At 37.2% G+C, this 24,540-nt stretch overlaps 3 protein-coding genes across 7 annotated transcripts; 1 reads left to right on the plus strand and 2 right to left on the minus strand.

Moving 5' to 3' along the window:
- Positions 1 to 1,341: 1,341 nt before the first annotated feature.
- On the plus strand, positions 1,342 to 8,982 carry LOC111779374 (pleiotropic drug resistance protein 1). Its single transcript, XM_023659533.2, has 23 exons — positions 1,342 to 1,747; positions 1,852 to 1,972; positions 2,056 to 2,144; positions 2,234 to 2,318; positions 2,402 to 2,561; positions 2,700 to 2,776; positions 2,871 to 2,924; positions 3,832 to 3,922; positions 4,005 to 4,306; positions 4,391 to 4,672; positions 4,752 to 5,068; positions 5,150 to 5,310; positions 5,398 to 5,501; positions 5,593 to 5,749; positions 5,827 to 5,922; positions 6,477 to 6,625; positions 6,703 to 7,035; positions 7,129 to 7,419; positions 7,485 to 7,565; positions 7,643 to 7,776; positions 7,850 to 8,077; positions 8,155 to 8,581; positions 8,667 to 8,982. Exons 1-23 carry the CDS (start codon positions 1,497 to 1,499, stop codon positions 8,922 to 8,924), a joined length of 4,248 nt encoding a protein of 1,415 aa, XP_023515301.2. The 5' UTR covers positions 1,342 to 1,496; the 3' UTR covers positions 8,925 to 8,982.
- A 3,027-nt stretch (positions 8,983 to 12,009) lies between these two features.
- LOC111779061 (gibberellin 3-beta-dioxygenase 1) lies at positions 12,010 to 13,545 on the minus strand. Its single transcript, XM_023659116.2, has 2 exons — positions 12,921 to 13,545; positions 12,010 to 12,820 (listed from the first exon to the last, which is right to left on the minus strand). The coding sequence occupies exons 1-2, from the start codon at positions 13,415 to 13,417 to the stop codon at positions 12,190 to 12,192; spliced, it is 1,128 nt and encodes a 375-aa protein (XP_023514884.1). The 5' UTR covers positions 13,418 to 13,545; the 3' UTR covers positions 12,010 to 12,189.
- A 7,516-nt stretch (positions 13,546 to 21,061) lies between these two features.
- Positions 21,062 to 24,535, minus strand: LOC147787647 (uncharacterized). Of its 5 annotated transcripts, none has more exons than XM_087119237.1 (6): positions 24,301 to 24,535; positions 24,043 to 24,197; positions 23,161 to 23,262; positions 22,883 to 23,013; positions 22,282 to 22,406; positions 21,062 to 21,746 (listed from the first exon to the last, which is right to left on the minus strand). In XM_087119237.1, the coding sequence occupies exons 1-4, from the start codon at positions 24,410 to 24,412 to the stop codon at positions 22,912 to 22,914; spliced, it is 471 nt and encodes a 156-aa protein (XP_086975363.1). In that variant the 5' UTR covers positions 24,413 to 24,535; the 3' UTR covers positions 21,062 to 21,746; positions 22,282 to 22,406; positions 22,883 to 22,911. The 5 variants fall into 5 exon arrangements, with proteins under 5 accessions (XP_086975363.1, XP_086975362.1, XP_086975360.1 ...); XM_087119236.1 differs by having other exon boundaries at positions 22,883 to 23,019; XM_087119234.1 differs by having other exon boundaries at positions 22,282 to 22,352; positions 22,883 to 23,262.
- Positions 24,536 to 24,540: the final 5 nt, after the last annotated feature.

Here is a 24,540-nt window from a genome sequence, read left to right on the forward strand (position 1 = left end):
CCTTATAAGGGTGTGGAAACCTCTCCCTAATAGACGCGTTTTAAAACCGTGAGACTGATGGCGATACGTAACAGGCCAAAGCGGACAATATCTGCTAACGGTGGACTTGAACTGTTACAAATGTTATCAGAGCTAGACATAGAGCGGTGTGCCAGTGAGGACATTGGGCCCCTACGAGGGGTGGATTGTGAGATCCCACGTCGATTGGAGAGGAGAACAAAACACTTCTTATAAGGGTAAGGAAACCTCTACCTAACAGACGCGGTTTAAAACCGTGAGGCTGACGACAATATGTAACGGACCAAAGCGGATAATGTCTACTAACGGTGGGCTTGAGCTGTTACAGCATGGCTTCTGACACTTGCTCAAACACCCCTTCAACTTCCACAATATCAAATTATGAAATGGTGTAAAGAGCAGACAACTCAGACACTTCTTTAATCTCCACCATAATTACCATTCTGTTAGGCAAAGATTAAGTGCATCTATGTGGCTATGTAAATTAATGTCAAGTAGATACTATGTTTATGTCTTTATGAAGAACGGAATATCTTCATTGTTATGAGACCTTTTAGATGAAACAAAATGTATACCTATTGTGCCGTTTAAAAATTATGGAGAGACCCGTTTTTTTTAGCAGGTTCTGCTGTTAAATTATTCATGGTGTTCTTTACATTATAACTGTGTTGTAGAGCCGATAGTTGTATTATAACGGCCCAAGCCCACCCCTAGCAGATATTGCCCTCTTTGGGCTTTCCGTTTCAGGCTTCCCCTCAAAGTTTTTAAAATGCATCTTGCTAGGGAGAGGTTTCCACACCCTTATAAAGAATGTTTCGTTCTCCTCCCCAACCGATGTGAGATCTCACAATCCACCCCCCTTTGAGGCCCAACGTCCTCGTTGGCACTCGTTCCCTTCTCCAATCGATGTGGGACCCCCCAATCCACCCCTTCGAGGCTCAGCGTCCTTGTTGGCACACCGCCTCGTGTCCACCTCCCTTCGAGGGCTCAATCTCCTCAATGGCACATCGCCCGATGTTTGGCTCTGACCTCAAGGTTTTTAAAACGCGTTTGCTAAGGAGAGGTTTCCACACCCATATAAAGGATGCTTTTTCTTCTCCCAAACCGACGTGGAATCTTACATGTATGGTAATAGAAATATGTAAAAATAACAAGCATCCAACAATTGGGAAAAGGTTAGTCAAAATGTGGTAGCCAAACTAAATAATTTATTGCAGTTTGATGCAACAATAGAAAAGTCCAAGTAAGGACATATACATATACATATAAGGAAGCTACATATTTAGGTTTCCCTTTTTAGTTTGTTAAAGAACATTAATTCCAATGGTGAAAATTTATGATATAGTAAAAAAGTGCTCAAGGAAAATGAATAGCCTGTATTGAATCTGCTACACCTATTCCTGTTTCTTTTTGCCCGTTTTATAGTTTTTGAGTTATCTTCAGCTTTAATCCATCAATGAAATAGTGGAAGGAGAGTCATGGAGGCGTTCTCAAGATCAACACATGGGGAAGATGATGAAAAAGCACTGAAATGGGCAGCACTGGAGAGACTTCCCACTTACAAACGCTTAAGAAAAGGTTTATTGACATCATCTCGTGGTGAGGCCAATGAAGTTGAAGTTGAAAAACTTGGTCTTCAAGAAAGGAAGAGATTGATGAAGAACCTGATGAGTGATACTGAATTAGACAATGAAAAACTCTTATTAAAGCTGAAGAAACGCCTTGATCGGTATGAATATGAATGAAAAGTTCCTACTGATATCATTTGTTGCATTTTCCGCTATTGTTCAACTAAAACTGATATCATTGGTTGTTATGGTGGCTAAAACTTAGAGTTGGAATTGATATTCCCACCATTGAAGTAAGATTTGAGCATCTTAGAGTTGAAGCTGAAGCCTATATTGGAGACAGAGCTTTGCCTACTCTCCTCAACTTTTTTGTCAACTTAGTGGAGGTAAGAACAACAAATTTATCATATGTATAGAACATCCACAACAAAATCTTTTCTAAACATTACCTGCAACTTTTTCTTTGAAGGGTTTTTTGGCAAATCTTCACATAGTGTCAAGTAAAAAGAAACAGCTGACAATTCTTCATGATGTTAGTGGAATCATTAAGCCAAGCAAGTAAGAAGAGATGACTTTCTAATAATGGCTGCTCTCCAGATTGTTATTTGCTATGAACTTAAAAGCCTTTTGGGGGTAAAATTTTGCAGGATGACACTGCTTTTAGGCCTTCCAGGTTCGGGAAAAACGACGCTTTTGATGGCTCTAGCAGGGAGGCTTGCTTCTGATTTGAAGGTAGGTTTGAGTTCAAGTTTTAAAAATCAGATTCTTAGACTTAAATTCATATGGGAAACCCCACTGAGTTTTGCTTCTAATAGGTCTCTGGGAAGGTGACTTATAATGGCTACAGCTTTAATGAGTTTGTTCCGCAGAGAACTTCTGCCTATGTGAGCCAAAATGATGTCCATATTCCCGAAATGACTGTAAGAGAAATCTTGGCCTTTTCTGCAAGATATCAAGGGGTCGGGTTTCGTCACGGTCTCTCTCTCCCTCTCTGCCTGCAAGATTTCTCTGAGAAATTGCCATTTTATTCCTTAGAAGCTTTGTAGAAAAGTGTTGTAGTTATGACAACTAACAATAACGAAAGATATGACCAATAAGTGTAGGTTTTTGCAGAGTTAATGGCAGAGTTGACAAGAAGAGAGAAAGAAGCAAACATTTTGCCTGACCCAGATATTGATGTGTTCATGAAGGTGTGACTTAGAGGCCTCTAAATAACTTTCTTAGCCACACAAAGAGAGGAAAAAGCACAATTTTTTTCATACAATTCTTTTGTAAATGTTGCAGGCAGCATCACTAGAAGGCCAAAAGAGAAGCCTGATCACAGATTATGTTCTGAAGGTATTTATTGCATAAATCTTACTGAAAGTAAAAAATATATTCTTTAACCGCTAACAAATATTGTCCTCTTTGGGCTCTCTCTTTCGGGTTTCCCCTCAAGGTTTTTTAAACGCATCTACTAGGGAGAGGTTTCCACACCCTTTTAAAGAATGTTTCGTTCTCCTCCCCAATTGATGTGGGATCTCATAATCCACCTCCCTTCGGGGCCCAACATCCTCACTGGCACTTGTTCCCTAATCCAATGGATGTGGGACCTCCCAATCCACCCCCCTTTGGGGCCCAGCACCCTTGCTGGCACACCGCCTCGTGTCCACCCCTAGCCTCCTTGCAGGCACATCGCCTGGTGTCTGGCTCTGATACCATTTGTAACGGCTCAAGCCTACAGCTAGCAGATATTGTCGTCTTTGGGCTTTCCCTTTCGGGCTTCCCCCTCAAGGTTTTTAAAACGCGTCTACTAGGGAGAGGTTTCCACACCCTTTAAGAATACTTCATTCTCCTCCCCGATTGACGTGGGATCTCACCATCCACCCCCTTCGGGGCCCAGCATCCTCACTGGCACTTGTTCCCTTCTCCAATCAATGTGAGACCCCCCAATCCACCCCCTTCGGGGCCCAACGTTCTTTTGCTGGCACACCGCCTCATGTCCACCCCCCTTTGGGGTTCAGCCTCTTCGCTAGCACATCACCTTGTGTCTGACTTTGATACCATTTGACGGCCCAAGCCCACTGCTAGCAGATATTGTCCTCTTTGGGCTTTTCCTTTCGAGCTTCCTTTCAAGTTTTTTAAAACGCGTCTACTAGGGAGAGATTTCCACACCCTTATAAAGAATTCTTCATTCTCCTCGACCGATGTGAGATCTCACATAGACTCTCTTTAATCAAATTTCTTTCTTCCTCCAACAACACAGGTGCTAGGATTAGACTTCTGTGCAGACACCAGAGTTGGAGATGAAATGATCAAAGGCATTTCAGGAGGACAGAAGAAGCGTCTCACCACAGGTTACCCATCAAAATCATTAAACAAGAAACTAGAAAGTTAACCAAGGAGCTTGAAATGATTCAGTTCCCTACGTGTTTTCAGGTGAGATACTTTGTGGGTCTACGAAGGTACTGTTCATGGACGACATATCTACAGGCCTAGACAGTTCAACAACCTTTCAAGTTGTGAACTCAATCAAGCAATACGTTCATATTCTCAATGGAACTGCTATCATTTCCCTTCTCCAGCCCGCACCAGAAACTTTTGAACTGTTTGATGATATCATTCTCCTGTCTGAAGGCCAAATAGTGTACCAAGGTCCCTGCCAGCAACTCCTTGAGTTCTTTGAGTTCATGGGCTTCAAATGTCCTGAAAGGAAAGGAGTGGCAGACTATTTGCAAGAAGTATGTACCTATAAAGTGTAGAGTTCTTCTTTTATTACATTGTAAATGGGAAAGATGGCTCAAGAGTGAGTGAATTTGGTGCAGGTGACTTCAAGGAAAGATCAGCAGCAATATTGGGCAGAGAAGGACAAGCCTTACACATATGTCACAGTGACACAGTTTGCAGAAGCATTCAAATCCTTTAATGTGGGAAGGAAACTAGCAGAGGAATTATCAGTCCCCTTTGAAAAGAGCAAGTGCCACCCTGCTGTTTTGGTAACAAAAAAGTATGGCATTGGATATAAGCAAATTTGGAAGGCCTGTTTCGATAGAGAAGTCTTGCTGATGAAGCGTAACGTGTTCGTGCACATCTTCAAACTCACGCAAGTCGGTAAACGAAGCTGTCTTTATTTGGCCTATCAAAATCTATCTGATATCTGACTTCTCCTCATCTTTCCTCTACTAGATTTTTCTAATCTCAGTCATTTCGATGTCGCTTTTCTTTCGAACTGAGATGCCCCATAACTCGATAAACGACGGACAAATTTACATGGGCGCTTTGTTTAACGCACTCGTTGTTTGTATGTTCAATGGGATGTCCGAGCTTCCATTAACAATTGCTAAGCTTCCTGTTTTTTACAAGCAAAGGGACCTCCTTTTCTTCCCAGCATGGGCATATGCTCTTCCAGCTACCATCCTTAAAATCGCTGTCTCTTTCGTAGAGGTTGCACTTTGGGTTTTTACCTCTTATTATGTTACTGGCTATGATCCAAGTGTTAAAAGGTTGATATTAGTTCTTAACATCTCCTTGCTGTACTATGTTCCATCACAGATCATGTTTGATGCCATTATAACTGTTTGCAGGTTTTTTAAACAGTACCTTGCTCTTGTTCTTGCTAACCAAGTGGCTTCTGCATTGTTTCGATTGATTGCGGCCGTTACTCGAAGCTTGGTAGTTTCAAACACGTTTGGTTCATTTGTTCTATTGATACTCTATGGAAACGATGGTTTTATTCTCTCGAGACGTATGTGATAACCGATAGCCATGTATTAACGTTTGCTTGACATTCTTCAGTAAAAACATATGTAACAATTCCTTTTGATATCCACAGATGCAATGAAAAAGTGGTGGAAATGGGCTTACTGGATATCACCGATGATGTACGGGCAGAACGCATTGGCAGTGAACGAATTCCGTGGGAAAAATTGGGATCAAGTACTTTCTAGAAACTCAGCAACCTTAAAAATGTTTGCATTTTGTCTGAATCTACAAATGTTTATGTCAGAATCTTTACTTTCTTGCCAAGGTTGTCCCTTTTAGTGGGGAAACTCTAGGGGTTTTGATCTTGAAGCTTCATGGCTTCTTCCCATCTGCTGATTGGTATTGGATTGGAGTGGCTGCATTGATTGGATTCATTCTTGTATTCAACTTTTTATATGTCTTAGCCCTCACTTATCTGAACCGTGAGTCATTTTTCATTTTTTGCTCCAAGTTAGAACTTAAAAGAACAAATTGTTTATGCTTTGCATATCTTATGCAGCATTGATCATGCCTCGGGCTGCAAAACCGCAAGTCGCAGAGAGCAATGAGGAGGAGTTCGAGATCAGAAACACCCCAACTTGTGAAAATCTTGCAGGTTATATGGCTCGAAAACATGATTTTAGTTTGTGAGATCCCACATCAGTTGGGTAGGAGAACGAAACACCCTTTATAAGGGTTTGGAAACCTCTCCCTAGCGACGCATTTTAAAAACCTTGAGGGAAAACCCGAAAGGGAAAGCCCAAAGAGGACAATATGCCAGCGAGGAGGTTGAGCCCGAAGGAGGTGGATTTGATGGGGGTCCTACAATGATTGGAGAAAGGAACAACTGCCAGTGAGGACGTTGGGCCCTGAAGGGGGGGGGGGGGGGGGAACAACTGCCAGTGAGGACGTTGGGCCCTGAAGGGGGGGGGGGGGGGTGGATTGTGAGATCCCACATCGGTTGGGGAGGAGAACGAAACACCCTTTATAAGGGTGTAGAAACCTCTCCCTAGCAGACGCTTTTTAAAAACCTTGAAGGAAAGCCCGAAAGGGAAAGCCCAAGGAGGACAATATCTACTAGCGGTAGGCTTGTGCCATTACACCGTTCCTTTCCTTTAATGTGATCTTCTCTTCATAAAAGGCACTCACTCAATTGTTTTTTACAAACAGCTAATGGAAGTGAAAGCATGAGAGTTGCCTCCCAAGCATGGAATGAAGCAACTGACAAGGCCACTTGTAATAAGAGGAAAAAAGTTGTTCCATTTAATCAGTATGTGCTCACTTTCGATGAAATCGTATACTCGGTTGATATGCCGGAGGTGATTAATCGTAAAACTACTCGTTAAGGCTTCGAGTTATGATTACTTCAGAGCTAATTGTGAAGATGAACATGCAGGAAATGAAGAGTCAGGGTGTCATGGAGGATAAACTAGTGCTTTTGAAAGGTGTGAGTGGTGCTTTTAAGCCTGGTGTACTAACTGCTTTGATGGGCGTGAGCGGAGCGGGGAAAACGACTCTGTTGGACGTGCTATCCGGGAGGAAAACCGGTGGATATATTGAGGGAAGCATCAAAGTTTCTGGCTACACGAAAAAGCAAGAAACGTTTACTCGAATTTCGGGTTATTGTGAACAAAATGATATCCATTCTCCTCATGTTACTGTTTTCGAGTCTCTACTCTACTCGGCATGGCTACGTCTCGGCTCTGATATCAGTAAAGAAGCAAGAAAGGTTGCTATATTAACTGAATTCCTCTAGGATTTTAAGCTTTTTACAGACATCATTGTACAAATGAGTATGCTTAGTTGTTCTAATCTATTGTAGATGTTTGTGGAAGAAATCTTGGAGCTGGTTGAACTTGACACATTAAGGCAAGCAATAGTTGGGTTGCCTGGTGTAAACGGTCTCTCGACCGAGCAGCGCAAACGGTTGACAATAGCCGTGGAGCTGGTGGCGAACCCATCCATAATTTTTCTTGATGAGCCAACTTCAGGACTAGATGCAAGAGCTGCTGCAATCGTAATGCGGGCAGTAAGAAACACGGTCGATACAGGACGAACAGTTGTGTGTACAATCCATCAACCGAGCATCGATATATTTGAAGCTTTTGATGAGGTAAAACCTTAAACTTTGCTAAAACCTTATCTGATTTGAGCTGACCAATTTATATGAGGCTGCAGCTATTGCTGTTGAAGCGAGGAGAGACGATATATGTTGGACCTCTTGGACAACGTTCTTTCCATTTGATCAAGTATTTCGAGGTAAAAAGACGTTCCTACAAAACAATCCATTGGTATATATCAGTTACGATATGTATAAAGTTTTCGTGTCGGTTTAGGGGATCGAGGGAACGAGTAAGATAAACGAGGGTCAAAATCCAGCAACGTGGATGTTAGAAGTAACCTCCTTGACACAAGAAACGGTTTCGGGGGTCGATTTTGCAGATCTATTCAAAAAATCTGAGCTTTATAGGTTGGTAACAATATTATAAACATAGTTCTTGTCAAAAAAACACTTGGATCATCTCATGTTTTCATGTTTTTAGGAGAAACAAAGAAATAATCAAAGAACTGAGTGAGCCTCCCCCTGCTTCTAATGATATCCATTTCCAAACCAAATACTCTCAGCCTTTTTCCAAACAATACTTAGCTTGCTTATGGAAACAACATTTGTCGTATTGGCGTAATCCGTCGTACATTGCAACCAAATTTCTGTTCACGCTCGGCGCATCGTTGATACTCGGGACAATGTTTTGGAACCTTGGCTCCAAGAGGTAACTTACAACATGTTCAAAATTTGCTTCATTTTTCCTACCATCATTATAAAGAACTAACTCGAGATCAATCCTAGAACGACATACATTGATATGTTTAACTCGATCGGTGCTATGTATACGGCATCGCTCTTCCTCGGTATACAAAACGCTGGAGGCATACAGCCCGTCGTTTCAATCGAGCGAACAGTATACTATAGAGAACGAGCGGCAGGAATCTATTCAGCCTTGCCATATGCTTTAGCTCAGGTTACAATTGAGCTGCCATACATTTTCTCACAATCTTTGATGTATTGCATCATAGTATATGCAATGATGGGATATGAATGGTGTTTTACCAAAGTTCTTTGGTTTTTCTTCTTCATGTTCTTCACTTTCCTCTACTTCACCTACTATGGCATGATGACGATCGCTGCAACGCCGAGTTACCACATCGGTATGATTATTTCGACTGCATTTTACGGGATGTGGAACCTCTTTTGTGGCTTTATCATTCCTAGAACTGTAAGTATTTTCTTCGAAGAAGAGTTGATAAAGGAATCGTTATCGAGTTATGGTCGAAATGACGTCTATAAATTGTGTATCGCAGAGGATTCCGGTGTGGTGGAGATGGTTTTATTGGACTTGTCCTTTGTCATGGACGTTGTATGGGTTAATTGCTTCACAGTTTGGAGATGTGGAGGAGAAGATGGATACAGGGGAGACAGTTGAGGAGTTTATAAGAGAATTCTTTGGGTTTAGGCATGATTTTCTTGGAGTTGTTGCTGCTGTTATTATTGGGTTTGGAGTTTTCTTTGCTTTTTCATTTGCCATTTGTATTAAGTTCTTCAATTTTCAAAAGAGATAGTACCCATTTCCTCTTTTGCCTGGGTATCTAGCCGACGATAATTGATATCTATTTCTTCGGACTCTTAATTTTGTATATTTATCTTTGTTAAGCTTATGGTCGAACTGGATAATGTTATATTACAAGCCTTATCATGCCAATGTTCTTGGGGACTCTTAATATTTATATTTGTTAAGTTAATTTTGTATAATGTAAATTGCAAGTCTAGTCTCTGAATAGTTAAAGTTTTATCCGATAGATGCAATCAAAAAGTCGAGAGATGGTCAGCGATCATTGTATAGACACGTGTGTGAGTGGGTCCCGGTCTCTAAAATGAGTTTGCGCCCTTTCAAAGGGTACAATAATATGGTGTTGAGAGTGGGATTTGAGCCCAAGCCCTTTCGGACCAAAACCTTAATCTAAGGCCTTAGACCAACTCGGCCATCCCAACCTTTTTCTTTTGTATTTTTGTTGAGTTTATGAGACATTTTCTAATATTTTTCATTCAATCCTCAAGACTCAATAAAATTCAAAAAGTTTGGACTCAAAAAGAAAAATCAGGTATTTAATACCTCGTCGAGACTCGACTGTTACAAAGAATTTCAAAAATTCTTTTTTCACGAGACACCCACAAGTCTAATTCTAACTGTGTCAGTGAAACGTCCCGTCATATATATATAATAAAGAAAAAAAATTCTAAAATAGTTGAAACATAATTAGTTGGAAAATATATTTTTAGCACTTATAGAATGAAAAATCTAGGGAAATTATGAGAATATTATTCTCTCTTTCTCACTTGTCTCCCACTTTGAAAGAAATATTAACTTCCAAATGAATCCATATTTGTTACATGCACACATGAAGCATATAATATATGATCATAATCATCCAAAACTTACATCTTTAATCAAACCATTCATGCATATAAATCACATCCTATACTATCTTATATCCATTGTTTCAAACCCTTTATAGATTTGAAATAACTGTTGTGGAAGGCAACAAATCCCCCACTATTCATATCATTATCAACAAATACAATCACGACCCACTTACTAGTTCAATCAAAATTAATTAATTAATTTTTATATAACTTGATGAACTATGTTCATAGTGGATCCATTCAAGACACGCAATGTAATATTGGATATTGACAACTCAAAATTTCCAATTTTGAAATTTCTAATATTTTGATTCATTATGTTATTTCAATCAATCAATGAAAAGGGACAAATGTTGACATATACAGGGCATGCATGTTTGGTTATGTAATTCATTGCTCTTTATTTATTTATATATATATATATTAAGATTAGACTCCATTAAAAAATTAAAATTTTTCCACACAAGCAACCATGATCATTCAAAAGAAAATTCGTAGATTTTTTTTTTTTTTTTTTTTTTTTTTTTTTTTTTTTTTTTTTTTTGGAATACCCACTAACTCTAAGTCAAAAATTAAATTATATATATATATATATATATATATATGTATATATGTAAGTTATGACAATATAATTTTGACATTATTTGAGTTAAAAAGCATGGGCAGGCTACAAGAATATTAATTTGATGTGATTGAAATGGACTACCACAGGTACTACCTTGCTCCAAATTAATGTATATCTCCATTAGAATATGTGACAAAAAAAAAATGTTTTCCGAAAAAAAAAAATGGTAATAAAATTATGAAATTTTGATACCGTTTTTATGGGACATACAATAAATTATCTGATTTTTAGACATGATCCCAAACAGAACCTTCAGCGAAACGATCTTAAGGTTTGTATATCATGAGGTTGGAAATTAATATGATTGCGGGGAATAAACGGAACTTCAAAATCATATCTGACTCGACCTCTAAATGAGTATTTGAGATCACGGGATTTTTTTCCTCGGGTTGGAGATTTGAACCTTTGATTTCAAGGAAGATAAATGAATATTGTTGGATCTACTAAACTAGGTTCAGAAGTTGAAGCTAAACCCTAAACCCTAAATCGAAAGTTTGATTATGTTGGGTTTATCTATTTCATGTTACATAGGGTAAGAATTACATCAGACTCGAGTTAACTAGGATTTATAAGATCGGTCGTTAAAGTAGGCATGAAAAATTAGGGTTAGAATTAGGAGGAAAAACTGTAAAAACTGTAAAAACTGCCCCATCCGATGAAAGGAAGATGGCGGATAGCAAAAGCCAAAATTACAAAGAAGCACGTGCATGGTTGCAGTCTTTGATACAATAAAACCCATTTCCACCGTCCAAATGAAATACATATGCCTATACTTCTAATCGGATGTTCACGGGCGTCGGTGAGTACGTCTTAAGCTTGAAAATTTACGTTTAAGGTCTATGCTTTTCTTAAACTTTAGAGAGATCGAGGGTAAGATATTTGTTGAAACACACATGCTCGTCTAACAAAATTCATTCAAGCTAACTCGAAACACTAATAAAAGATCTCGCGTCAATATTTGGTTTAAAATGACGCATCAAAATCTATACAAGTTAGCTCGACGTTCTTTTAGGGTTTGTTCAAGAAACATTAGGTGAATTTAATAGTGTGAGATCCCACAACAGTTGGAGAGTAAAACAAAACATTTCTTATAAGAGTGTGAAAACCTCTCCCTAATAGACGTATTTTAAAACTGATAGGCTGATGACGATACGTAATGGGCTAAAACAGACAATATTTAGTAGCGGTGGGTTTGGGCTTAGTACAAATGGTATTAGAGTCAGATAGCAAGTGGTGTGCCAATGAGGATATTGGGCCACCAAAGAGGGTGGATTGTGGGATCCCACATCAATTAGAGAGTGGAACGATACATAATGGGTTAAAGTAAACAATATCTATAATGGGTTTAGATTGTAAATTCTATGAACAGAGGTATAATTAATGGACATAAATGGAGTTTAAAAGTTAGTTAATTAATGATTGAGTTAATCATTTTGGAAAGGCATTTGAAGGCAATGATTAAGAATATTAAAGATGGGAAAGAAAGGAATGTGTGATTTGGTTTTGGAAGTGGGAGAACAAAAATAATCTCAAGAGATCCAATTATTTCAACCCTAATCACCAATCAATACTTAAAAATAAAATAAAATAAAATAAAATAAAATAAAATAAAATAAAATAAAATAAAATAAAATAAAACCCATTACTCCAAGTTGGCTTAAATTACATTATATTTATATAGTCAGCCAAAATAGCTTAAATTGAAGAAGTCTAGAGCTGTGTTTATTTATTTATTTATTTATTTATTTATTCAAATTTGACTGTGTTTTAGGGTGGGATTAGCCTACTTTGACCCGGCTGTGATCGTTGACGTCTAACAGTCCAGTAATAGGAGCGCAAACACGGACAGTCGACAGTGCGTTGTTGAAATGCTCTGCTTTTTTACCGAGGTACTCAGTCCAAGTTACCGGGCGGTAAAGTGGCGGTTGAGTTGGGCCCAAAAGCTTCTTAAGCGGTGAAATTTCTGCGCTTTCGGGTGGCCCAAACACGTAAGCCACCGAGAGTCGTTTCCGGGTCCGGTTCACCACGGCTTGATGGAGTGCACTCGGGTACAACCCGTTTGTCAGAATGTGAAGCAAGTCTCCTACTTGAACCACTAGTCCACCGGCTACTGGCTCCACCGTCACCCACCGGTTCCCTTCTCGCAAAACTTGTAACCCCCTCGTGTTGTTTTGGTACACAATGGTTAAGAGGCTGGTGTCGGTGTGGGGCCCGAGTCCCATAGCTCGGTCCGGATCCGGGCAGACCGGGTACGAATTGAACTGGGTCGCTGCTGGACTGGTCTTGAAATCCCCATCCGGCCCGGCCCATTTCATGTCATCCCGGGTTATCCCCAATTCGCCTAACCCAAGCCACATCAGCCTCCCACATAGACTCCTCATTTCTCGGTCATACTCCTCTACAATCTCACTAAAAATAATAAAATTAATATTTAATACCCAAAATGGAATTTCGTTTTTTTTTTTTTTTTAATTAAAAAAAAAAAAAAAAGAAGAGTGTGGTTATGTACCAGTGTTTGTGGTAATCGTGAGGCCAGAGTTGGCGAAAATGGTCGAGGGGAGAGCCGACAATGGTGAAGCCTTCGGACCACATACGTTTAGGGAAGAAGGAGGAGATACGGACGAGGCCGTAGCCGGAGATGCCGTCGGGGGTACGTGCGGCCTTCAGCTTGTGGGAAGGCGGTAGAGAGAAGAGCGTGTCAGCGGAGGATTCAATGGATTGGAGGAGGGAAATGGGGACGCCGTGGTTAATGACCTGGAATGCCCCCCACGAGCGGAACGCGTTGCCTATGAGGGTCGCCGCGTTGGGTAGAGAAAGGTCAATTAATGGAACGGAATCAGAGTTAGAGTCGAGAATGGAATTATGATGTTTATGGGTCGGGAAGGAGTCTGGTTGAATCCATGCATAGGAGTCGGGAAGCTCATGGAGAGAGTCAAAGTCGAGGTTTTTGTGGGCGGGGATGTGGACGGGGAAGGATTTGAAGACGTCGGCTATTGTGGTGGCCATGTTGTTAGTAGAAATGAAATGGGTTAGTAGTAGAAGCTTTTAGATTCTAAACAGGAAAGATTAGGCTAAGAGATTAGAATGGCATGGACTCAATATTTATAGAGACGACGATGGTGACAACTTGTCCCAACTCACACCACTGAGTTTGATCTGATCGAGTCTTAGAACTGAGCTATGTTTGAATTGGGAGAGAGAAAAAGACAAAGAAGAGAGAGAGAGAGAAAGAGTGAGTAGTATAATGTTGGAAAGGAGGAGTGAGTGGTGTTGGGAAGGGAGAGTTAATGGAAGGAGACAAGAAAAGAAAGGGGAGTGAGTGTTTTGTATTGGACAAGAGAAAGAACAAAATAGGAAAGGACCATTTTGTCCTCTCCAACAAAACTATCTTATAACATAACCACACAAGATCCCTCCCTACCTCTCTCACTATTTCTCAAGATTTTTCTCAAAAAAAAAAAAAAAAAAAAAACCCAATAATCCCTTGATAATAATAATAAAAAAAAAAATAATAATAAATAAATATTTAAAAAAAAAAAAATTCCATCAAAACAAACACACACTGCCCTTTCGCCCCTATCTCCATGTGCCTTTGTCTTGTCCTCAAGTAGAAAACCATCTAAATCAAACATACCCTCTTCCCCTTCCCCTCTCCTAAACTATACTCTCTCTAAACTACATGACAATACTTCTCTTTTCATTTTGACCATACTACCCTTCCTCTTATATGTACATACATGGGCTCCACTCACCAATACAACCAATGATCTCCAAGGGTAATCTTGTCTTTTCACCCCTACAAACACACACACAAACCCATGACTTACAATAAAAGAAAAAAGAGTAGTAAATATAAGAAGTAAAATTCAAAGATTTGGTTATTTAGAGTAAAAGCTTGTTTTGGTCTTTAGTGGTTACATCTTGAGAAGGAAAAAACATAACGAGAGAGAGAGAGAGAAGGAGTTGAAGTTGTATGTTTTTGGTCTTGTCTTGTTATTGAGACAAACGTGGGGGCTCCCGACTCATAACCATCAACCCCCCACCAGTCAGAGTCTGATTAGAAGGCCTATCCGAGTCATTCCGAGACACTGTTATTTTGGTGATTGTATACAGTATCTTCATCTCCATCTCCATCTCCACCCTTTATAGCTGCTCAAAACCCTCGTCTTGTGAAACATACGAAAAAAGAAGATTTCATGATGTCGTTTGTTGTCAAGTCATCCCTAGTTGGAATGACCCTCTTACATGGGCCATATGATACTCAATCTTCCAACATAAATGCATTATATTATGCTCATTTTACATGCATATGCCTTTCACGTGGCCCAAACATGATGAGGTCGGGTCATTTCTTGTAACAAATCATGCTTTAGTTTGCTACCTCCAATATATACATAACACATACACATCAATCTCTCTCTTATCTTAGTGTATATTTATATAATATGGTTATGGATTCACATAAATTTATAATATATAGTTTGATATACGAATTAATGTAGATTATGGTGAGAAGGAAGGAAGAATGTAGAAGGTCGAAGAAGAAGGTATTGGTGGGGATTGATAGTAATATATCCATAAAGTTTTGGAATTATCGAAGCTTTTTGTTCTTAGGGCTAATGATTTAGGGTTAGAATATTGCATCATGAAAAGAAGGCACAAAGATGCTTTTGTTTTGGACCTTATTTATTGGTTTCCATCCTTTTCATTTTCAACAATGTGCTCCATGCTATTCATTTGAAATTGACATTTTTTTTTTTTATAAATTTCATATTCTTTGTTTTTCCTTTTTCTTCTTCCAATTTTGTTTTTCATTGAAATTATAAACAACCCGACAAATTAAAATTAAACCCCGTTTGATAACTTTTTTAAAAATTTAAGCTTTAAACGTTATTTTTACCTATGATTTTCTTTGTTTTGGTTAGTTTTTAAAGTCATAATATAGTGAAGAAAGTGTACGAAATTATAAAAGAAACCCTATCAAATGAGACCTCGAATTTCCAAAACCCTAATAGTTATCAAATGAAGCATCAGAATTTCAAAACCCTAATAGTTATCAAATGAAGCATCAGGTTTCTGAAACCCTTAAAGTTATCAAATGAAGCATCAAATTTCTAAAACCCTAATAGTTATCAAATGAAGTATCAGATCTTCGAAACCCTAATAGTTATTAAATGAAGCATCATGTTTTTGAAACCCTGATAGTTTTCAAATGAAGTATCAAGTTTTCGAAACCCTAAAATTTATCAAATGAAGCATCGAAATTCTAAAATCCTAAAAGTTATCAAATGAAGTATCAGATCTTCGAAACCCTAATAGTTATTAAATGAAGCACCATGTTTCTGAAACCCTGATAGTTTTCAAATGAAGTATCAAGTTTTCGAAATCCTAATTGTTATCAAATGAAGCATCAGAATTTCAAAACCCTAAAAGTTATCAAAACCCTGAAACCCTAATAGCTATCAAAGGAGGTACTAGATTTCCGATTCGATAATACTATAGGGTTTGAGGTATGATGGTAGAAACAAACAATAAGACAAAAACGATACCTGAAAAATAATTCAACACACTTTGGCCTTGACTTTGGATAAGACATATAATATGTATAGACAACAAAAACCCTATATTCATGATAGCCCCTCTCTCTCTTTCTCTATATATATATATATATATATTGTAGCTTATTCAAATTCATGAAGCTCTCTATTGAAAGAGGACAACAATAGATGGAAAGGAGAAAAAAGAAACAAATTCATGAAAAGGAAAACCTTACAAAGAAAATCCATAAATGGAAAAAAAAGAGTTCACTAGGAAAAACATAGGCACAAACGATGTCTACATTTGTTTGTTTCCAACAATTACGACCAATGACCAAACAAAGATACATAAAAAAACAAAAGCAACCAAAACCAAAGTAAAAAAGGAAAGAAAGCATCACTAAAAACCAAACCATGCATGGAAATGGTGGAACAATACCAATCTAATCAATTGGTTCTTTTTATCATATATCTTAAGACCATGCAAAACCTAGCTACCAAGGTTCGTATGTTGTCGTGTTTAAGGAAGATGACAAATTGAGCTAGCTAGAATGACACTTGTCGCAGTCGAGTTGGACCGTCCTAGGTTGCCTCAGGTTAATATGATGAGGTAAAATCAAATCCAAAGTACAAATAAATAAATAAAAACATTGTTCATGTTTTTTGATGAATCATCAAAACCTATCCCAAACATGTGTAGTTTTAGACAATTGATTGGTCTTGCTCTTTGTTTCCTTATTTAGTATTCATTCTTGTGTGGAATTTGGTGTTGGCTGTGGGCACTCCCCACTATACAAAATCCGTACTTTAAAAAACACAAATCTAATGGAAACCCTTCATGTTCATACACTTTTTCATATTAAGCATGAACCAACCCATGTTCATGAACACTTGCACATTAATGTATATACTCAAATCAAAGCTTAATATCCGATTTGATTATGAACAGATATCACTATTTAAACAGTGAGTTGATACCCATTTTAATGGAGAAAATGTCAACCAAATCATTTTATATATTGACAATGATTAGTTTAATTTGAAATGTATTTGATATCACTTAGCGGCAGACCCCTAGAAAAAGGGTTGGGTTTTTTTTTTTTTTTTTTTTGAAACGCATGCAAATTTTGGGTCAATGTATCTCTTTTGAGCCAATGAATAGATAAAGATTGGTTTGAGTTAGTATGAGAGGGACAATTATGAAGAAAAGGGGTTTAGAATATTGATAGATTCTGTCATTAATCACCAAAATCAAAAGCATAAAGCATTTTAGAAAAGACAATTGATTGCCAAATTTCCACTTCTTTTCTCCCAAACCCTTTTTCCCTTTCTATTTTTACATCTAATTGCACTTTACCTACCAAAATAGTTTAAACATTCGTACTCGAAACAACTCGAGTGTCTTACACGATATAATATGTTGATATTGTGAGTTAAAAAGCTTAGTTTGTTCAAAACTGGACATTAAGCTTCACGTTGGAATCACGAGATATGATAGTCGTGCATTTAAAGGTTATAATGAACCGTTAGAAATAATTACATGGGTTTTGTGAGTATTTCATTGTGAGATCTCGCATCGGTTGGAGAGGAGGACGAAACATTCCTTATAAGGGTATGAAAACCTCTTCTTAATAGACGCGTTTTAAAACAGTGAAACTGATGGCGATACGTAACGGGTCAAAACGGACAATATCTTCTAGTAGTAGGCTTAGACTGTTACATTCATTTTGTTTCGATATACTTGAATCGAGGGTCAAAATGAACGGATATCTATTGAATGGTGCTAGGTGGGTGTTGGGAAAACCACCAAAAGAAAGAATGCCTCTTTTTCCCTTTACTTTAAATTAAGAAATTAGCTTTGTTCTTGCTCCCAACCAATCACATGATTATAGCAGCAAAGATATGTATAAAAAAGAAGGTGACAGGAGATAACCCTAAAAGACTCAAGAAATGAAAAGATGAGGACAAAAAGTAGAAGCATGGCTTTGATGGCCATTTTGTGTCCTTACATTAATATTTTAATATTCGAGAAAACTTTACCTTATATCGGGTTCAATTACGCTTCTTTTTCTTTATCTTCTTCATCATCGTCGTCGTCGTCATCATTTTCTTTCTTCTTTTCCTCCTCGAGTCTCTTGAACGTCACGAATTTCACGGTTTTATTCATTTTAGATTATAATAGACGGGTATACTGAAAAGGGCAAGTCAAGTCTTAGATAGCTTCCAAATGTTTGTCAGCCAAGGTAGATGGATGATCATTGGCAACTTATTTTGCTCTTATCTAGGGGATTCTTTTTTCTTTTGTCTCTCTGTTTTCCAGCTCTCAGCTAACTCTCAAGGAAATCAAGAGACAACCCATGTTAATGAGATCAGACATATCAACTGATTGGAGAGTGGAACGAGTGCCAGTAAAAACGCTGAGCCCTGAAAGAGGTGGATTGTAAGATCCCACATCTTTTGGAGAGGAGAACGAAATATTCTATATAAATGTGCAAAAACATTTTTGAAAGAAAAAATTCAAAAAAAACAATATCTACTCCGAGTAAGCTTCGGCTGTTACAACTACTTAGATTTTCTCATAGGGTGAGTGAGTGTTTTTTTTTTTTTTTCATTCATTCATTGAATTCAGTCAGAATCTACTGCATGTATATCCTCACATTATGGAAGAGAGAGAATCTAAAGAATTAAAAAAAAAAAAAACACCTAAAAATTGAGATAATAAATGTTCAATGATATATAATCATTAATGTTTCTTTTTTGTTTGATCATAAATCCTTTTCCGAATCATTTTCATTCACAAAATTGGTATCAAATCAGACTTAAATTTTTTAATGTAAGTTACATATCAATTCGAGTATAGCTCAATTGAATAAAGAATTTTCGACTCGAAAAAGGAAAAAAGAAGCAGAAAAACTAGCTATCACTCTTTTTATTGTTTTGTTTCTAGTATAACTCTAACTATAGATATTCATTTTACTTAGGAAGACTTGTCCCAAATAAGGAGATTCCCTCTTTAGACGGAGAATAGGGGAGCGAGTAGGGAACATTTTTTCCCAGATGAATAAATGGGGTCGGGGACAAGATTATATTCCTCGTCCCTACCCCGCTCAATTCCCGATCTTGCTTCATCCCCGTTCCGTTTAATATAAATATATTTTCAACACTTATTAAAGATGGGGAATGAAATAGGTGACAGGGATGAGGACAGAGAAGGCTTTCCCGTCCCCACCACATTCCGTGGACATCTCTACTAGGCAACTTCATCGAGAATGGAGGAAGAATAAACGGTGTCGTTTTGATTTGATGGGGTCTAGTTGATTTGGAAGGTGGCTTAGTTCCCTTATTTGTCTGTTTGTTTAAGGATAATGGAGCCAACTCATTATATCCTTAGCTTATTATGGGTCCTTTGCATGAAGAAGGTGGCTTAGTTGCCTTATTGTCTTTTTTCTTACCACACACACTTACAAGATATATACCACACAAACAAAATCCTCATCTCCATTATCACACATCCTCCAAATTCATCCTACCAAAACCCACCCGACCCGATCTAACCCGTGTTTGTAGTGAGCTAAGGTATTGGTCAGAAAGAAAAGAATGTGAAAATTTACCAGTGTTTCAATCATAGAATTAAGATAAATTTTGATCTTTTTAGTCAATTCGTGGTTTTGTATTGAGAAAGGAACGTGATTTAAATATCAGGTAACGAAAGGGTTAGATAATTTGTTGTAGGTTATGGATTTTATAAATATATGAAGAAAGAGTTTTGGAAAGAAGGGGAAGTAGACAAAGGTAAAAACAAAGAGGAAGTTGAAAGCTTAGAATATGAGATTTAAAGAGTTTGGAGAAGAGAAAGACAAGGTGGATTGGCATGTGTCCTGTCCTTTTACAAGATAAAGCTAACCATTTTGTGTTATTCCTATTTTCCAACAATATCATTCACTCATTTTCTAATGGATGCAAACCTATTTATTTGTTATTCTTTACCATCTGTTTCGTATATACTATTCTCACATTCGAGTAAAAAAAAATAGTACATGAATGAACCGAATACACATCTGAACGAGAGATCTTAAGAATAGGAGAGGCTTAAAAGAACAAATAAGTTCCAAACAAATACTTAAAAAACTCCCGAACAAATAAATAAGGCCAAACAAATAAGTCCAAAAATAATTCCCTAATAATCTTACTTTTTCAATACTTCAAAAAGACAAAAGGATTATATAATTAATATATTATCAAATTAAAAAAATTATATAAATGACATTATCGAAATTGTCAATTAAAGAATCGAGGTAAACATGACCAAACATAGGTCACCAAGATTCTACCCAATAATAGAGTAATGATTAATGATTTTAAAATTATAATCAAATACAATTTTCTATGTAATCTCTATGTTTTTAAAACTAACATGTTTACCATTCAATTTGAATTTAGTTTTTATCTTATTCTTTAAAAATAAATTTGAAAATAGTTCTAATAGATTACTAAAAAAAAAGTAATATTAACCCATTTAAAAATATATATATCGCTAAAAATTCTAATAAGTGTACGTAAATTATCACGACAAAAAGATGTCGAGACCTATCAAAGTCAGAATCTTTCAAATAATAGATTCCTACTCAAAAGATTTAGATTAACATCCATTAGAATCCAAATTCAAAATTCAAAACTTAGAAATCTTCATAAACAAATAACAAAAAGTTTTGAAAACCCCAATGACGAAATGATATGAAAATAAGAGATTTTTAAAGAGACAAAGAAGTGTGAGGTTGATTTATTCTTGTACAAGAAGGTTTTTGTTGTTATTTCATGGCATGGAATCAAAATGAATGGAATCAAAAGGTTTTTGTTGTACAAGAAGGTTTTCATATAGATCTAAACCCTTTTTTTTGTTTCCTCGAGAAGACCAAGAGAGAGAGAGAGGTAAAGTATGAAGAAATAAATATATAATTGTGCGACCCTCAACTTGTCTGATTATTCCTCTGATGGTGTGTCCATTTATGAGCACCCATACCTATATACTAAGCTTTTCTAGGTAACCACTACAATGAACAATCATAATACAATAGAGAGCTGCTTCATGCGACACAAAAAATAACCACTTCAATTTTGTGTTTAATAGGTTCGTAAGTCTTTAAAAAAAAGCATCATATAAATCAGATGATTTATCATCAAGACACCCTGTTGAAGTTTAAAGATCAAATAGACACAAATTTAGAAAGTTTGGAGACAAGTAGTGGGGAGTTTGGGGAGAGAGAAAGGTTGTAGTTTGGTTATGAGAGGCACATGCAATGGAGTTGAGGCCATGGAATCCAGACCCAAGATCACAAAAGCAAGTTGTATAGTTTTGGTTTTTGTAGATAAGACAATGGGAAAAAGAAACAAAACGTTAAATAGGAGAAAAAAAGCTAACGTTTAGTTTTGTCTTTGGCTTTGGATTTGGCTTTGGCTTTGGCTCTAAACATCACCTTCCACGAGGATGTAGATCTTCTTTGGGCACATGCATTTGTCTTCTTTCTGGATAATATTATCACCAAAAAGATTGAGAGAAATTAGAACCAACATGACATGACACTAAATGACATGAATCAAATTTCAGAAATTCTTCTAACTCTCTATCCACTTAACTAATGTATGGCTCTTCTTCTTCTTCTTCTTCTTCTTCCTCCTCTCTTTTACCCAAGTCCCTTTGTAAATGGGCTGAGCTTAACCTTGTGAGCCAATCTGTGTAGGCCACAAGAAGATAGCCTTCTTTTCAGCCCAATGCTAAGTCCAAGGGTCTTTTGGTACCGCTGCAATGAGAGTTCAAATCTATATCAAATCATTAATAAGATGTATATAATGTAAAACCGTTGTCCTTTTCGAAAGAGAGTTTGTGCTTAATAGCGTGTAAACAGAACACGTAGCTTCATAGCGAAACTAGTCACTAACTACAGATTTCTTTCCTACCAGACCGAAGACAACCAAGAATGTAATGTCAAAAGGACCAACAATGATTATGATCTCGACTATGAGACAAAGCTAAGAAGGGAGAGCACTTGGACAATTCACTATGATATGTTCTTCAACCAGCTCGACCATCAAAATGACCAAATAGTCTTGTTCGCTAGCTTGTTCGTAAGGGATGAAATTAAAATTTTGAAAAGATTAGGGACAAATATTATTGAGACATCAATGAGTCACTTTAAAAAGATATTAGATATTTGTAAATGCCCAAATCGTGGTTCTTGTACATATATATAGTATAACAAGTTAATAGTTACATTTAATTAGGGAAGTAACCTAATATGAAATGTCTACCACACGCTGAAACTATTGGAAATGTACCGAAAATATTGGTGTCATGTCCATGATTGTAAGCATCCTTCAGAGCCATGTTAGGTTGGTCACAGCAATTACTTGCATGGCAAAGGAAGGGAAATTCCATGAGCATTTCAGTTTGTGGGCCGATCCTAAATCATAATGTTATGTCTTAGTATTAAGATCAAAATTCTTTGTACAATTATTGTCTTCAGTGATAGAACAAGTATATCTAGTAAAAGTGAATGAGCATATGGAATGATACTTATTCATGCTTAAACACACACATTTGCATTTTATTTGTTTCATAAACTTTAAACAATGTCTAATAAACTTAAAAAAATGTCTAATAAATCTTACAACTTAGCCGGTAAGAACAAGTCATATATATATATATATATATATATATATATTAATCATATGTTATAAAAGAAATTCAAAACATTCATGCATAACAATACTAGTTTGGGTATGGTTAGACCATCTCGAAAAACGACTCTTATTATGATAATGAATCCTTGAATTGGGTGAGGCTCAATACCAATTACCATTAACCAAAATTGGAATAATAGTAATATGGCTAAATCCAAGCGATATGTAATGACCCTAAAAATTTTCTCGTACTTACTGTGTTTAAAGCATGGTAAGAATGTCAGGTCAATAGATTCCCGAAACCTTCGCCGCAGTGGCAAGTGTGTAGGAACAAAGCTGCTCAATCGGCCACGCAGGTTCCATTACCACACCAAACAACCCCGCAACCTGAAACTTTAAAATGAAAGCTCTTTCTTCACTTTCAAAGACAATATTACTGAGATCAAGAGAACATAACTGGAAATCTAATTGGTTTACAGAGTTTAATATAAACAAGAGAGTAAAATTCTGCATGTGATTTAGAATGCGGCATACAGTTCGAGAAACCCAAAGGTATATGAAGGAAAGGAACCACCGTTGTTGGTGGCAGTGGTGGTTGAAGTGGAGATCCGCCGCCACTTTAGAATTCGGCAGTGCCTGAAAGTTCGGTAACAGTTCATCTATGTTTAGTTATCTATTTCCAATAAAGGCGCTTTTTTTTCCCCCTCTCACCTACTTGTCTGAAAGCTGTACAATTAGAAGTACACGCAGCAGAGAAGTAATGTTGCCATAATTTGTTCTATTTTACAGCTCATCTTATTATTAACAATCTTTGTTGTGTTGTTCATATTCTGTTTTAATACAGAGAAACTGGACAACGCCCATGATCAGAAAAGACAGTTTGTACATTCCTGACAAAGGATTCTTCACGCTCATACGCTCATGAACTAAATATATGGACGAGGAATAATCGTACACTATGCTATTAAGTAATTCAGAAATAAATGAGCTTGATTTCTTTAAAACAAAATGTGATTCTTTATCAAGTATAGATGTATGGCATGTGTCCTATTTTCTCAATGATGCAGATATCTTTGTAAAAGGTAAAAGCCAACAAAATTCAAGTTGGTTTAACGAGTTTACAAAACTGCATTGCAATTTTTCATATCCAAATACAACAAATCAATCCGACGGTTGATTTAATCTATTGACCAATTCCATATCTTTTACTTCTAAATTCTAGGCACAATTCTGTTTTATGCAATTTTGATTAGTAGAATTAAACTAGATGAAGATTAATCAAAAGCATCAAATAAGAAGGCATATTAACTACCTAATATGTATCCGTTATTGTAAGGTACAATCTGTAGAATGCATGTGGGTTTGCAGATGTGTGCGTGTCTAGATAGATAGGGACAGAGAGAGAGAGATTCTTACAGTTGGGAAGAATACAATAAGGGAATGGGAAGGTGAAGAGACCAATTTGGAGTTTCCTCCAACCAGAACTGCACGCATATCGAAACCAAGAAATGAAGCATTAGATGCCTTGCAAGTTCCTTGCCCACAATTTATGCCTGAACACACAGCGGTACCTGCAAATAAAATCAGAATATAAAATAGAATTAAGCCTACCTAACCAACCCAAAGAAATGAACAACAAAACCAAATGCTACAAGCAGAACTTTACATTCATACCTCGGGCTGAGTATGAAACCAACTCATTTGACTTGTTCAGAATTCCACTGGTTGGAAGAAGGAATTGAAAAGAAATGGAGATGAGGATGCAGAGATTGAACCCTTCCTCCATTGTTTCTGTTGCTAAAGACTGTGAAGAGCTATTCCACCATTTAAAACTGAATGAACACCCTCCACCCCAACCACCCACCCACACACATCTTTGGCAGCGGGTTTTTCTATTAGAGACCAGGATTGGTG

The sequence above is a fragment of the Cucurbita pepo genome, chromosome 17, assembly GCF_057944985.1.
Source record: "Cucurbita pepo subsp. pepo isolate OVF chromosome 17, ASM5794498v1, whole genome shotgun sequence".
Lineage (NCBI taxonomy): Eukaryota > Viridiplantae > Streptophyta > Magnoliopsida > Cucurbitales > Cucurbitaceae > Cucurbita > Cucurbita pepo.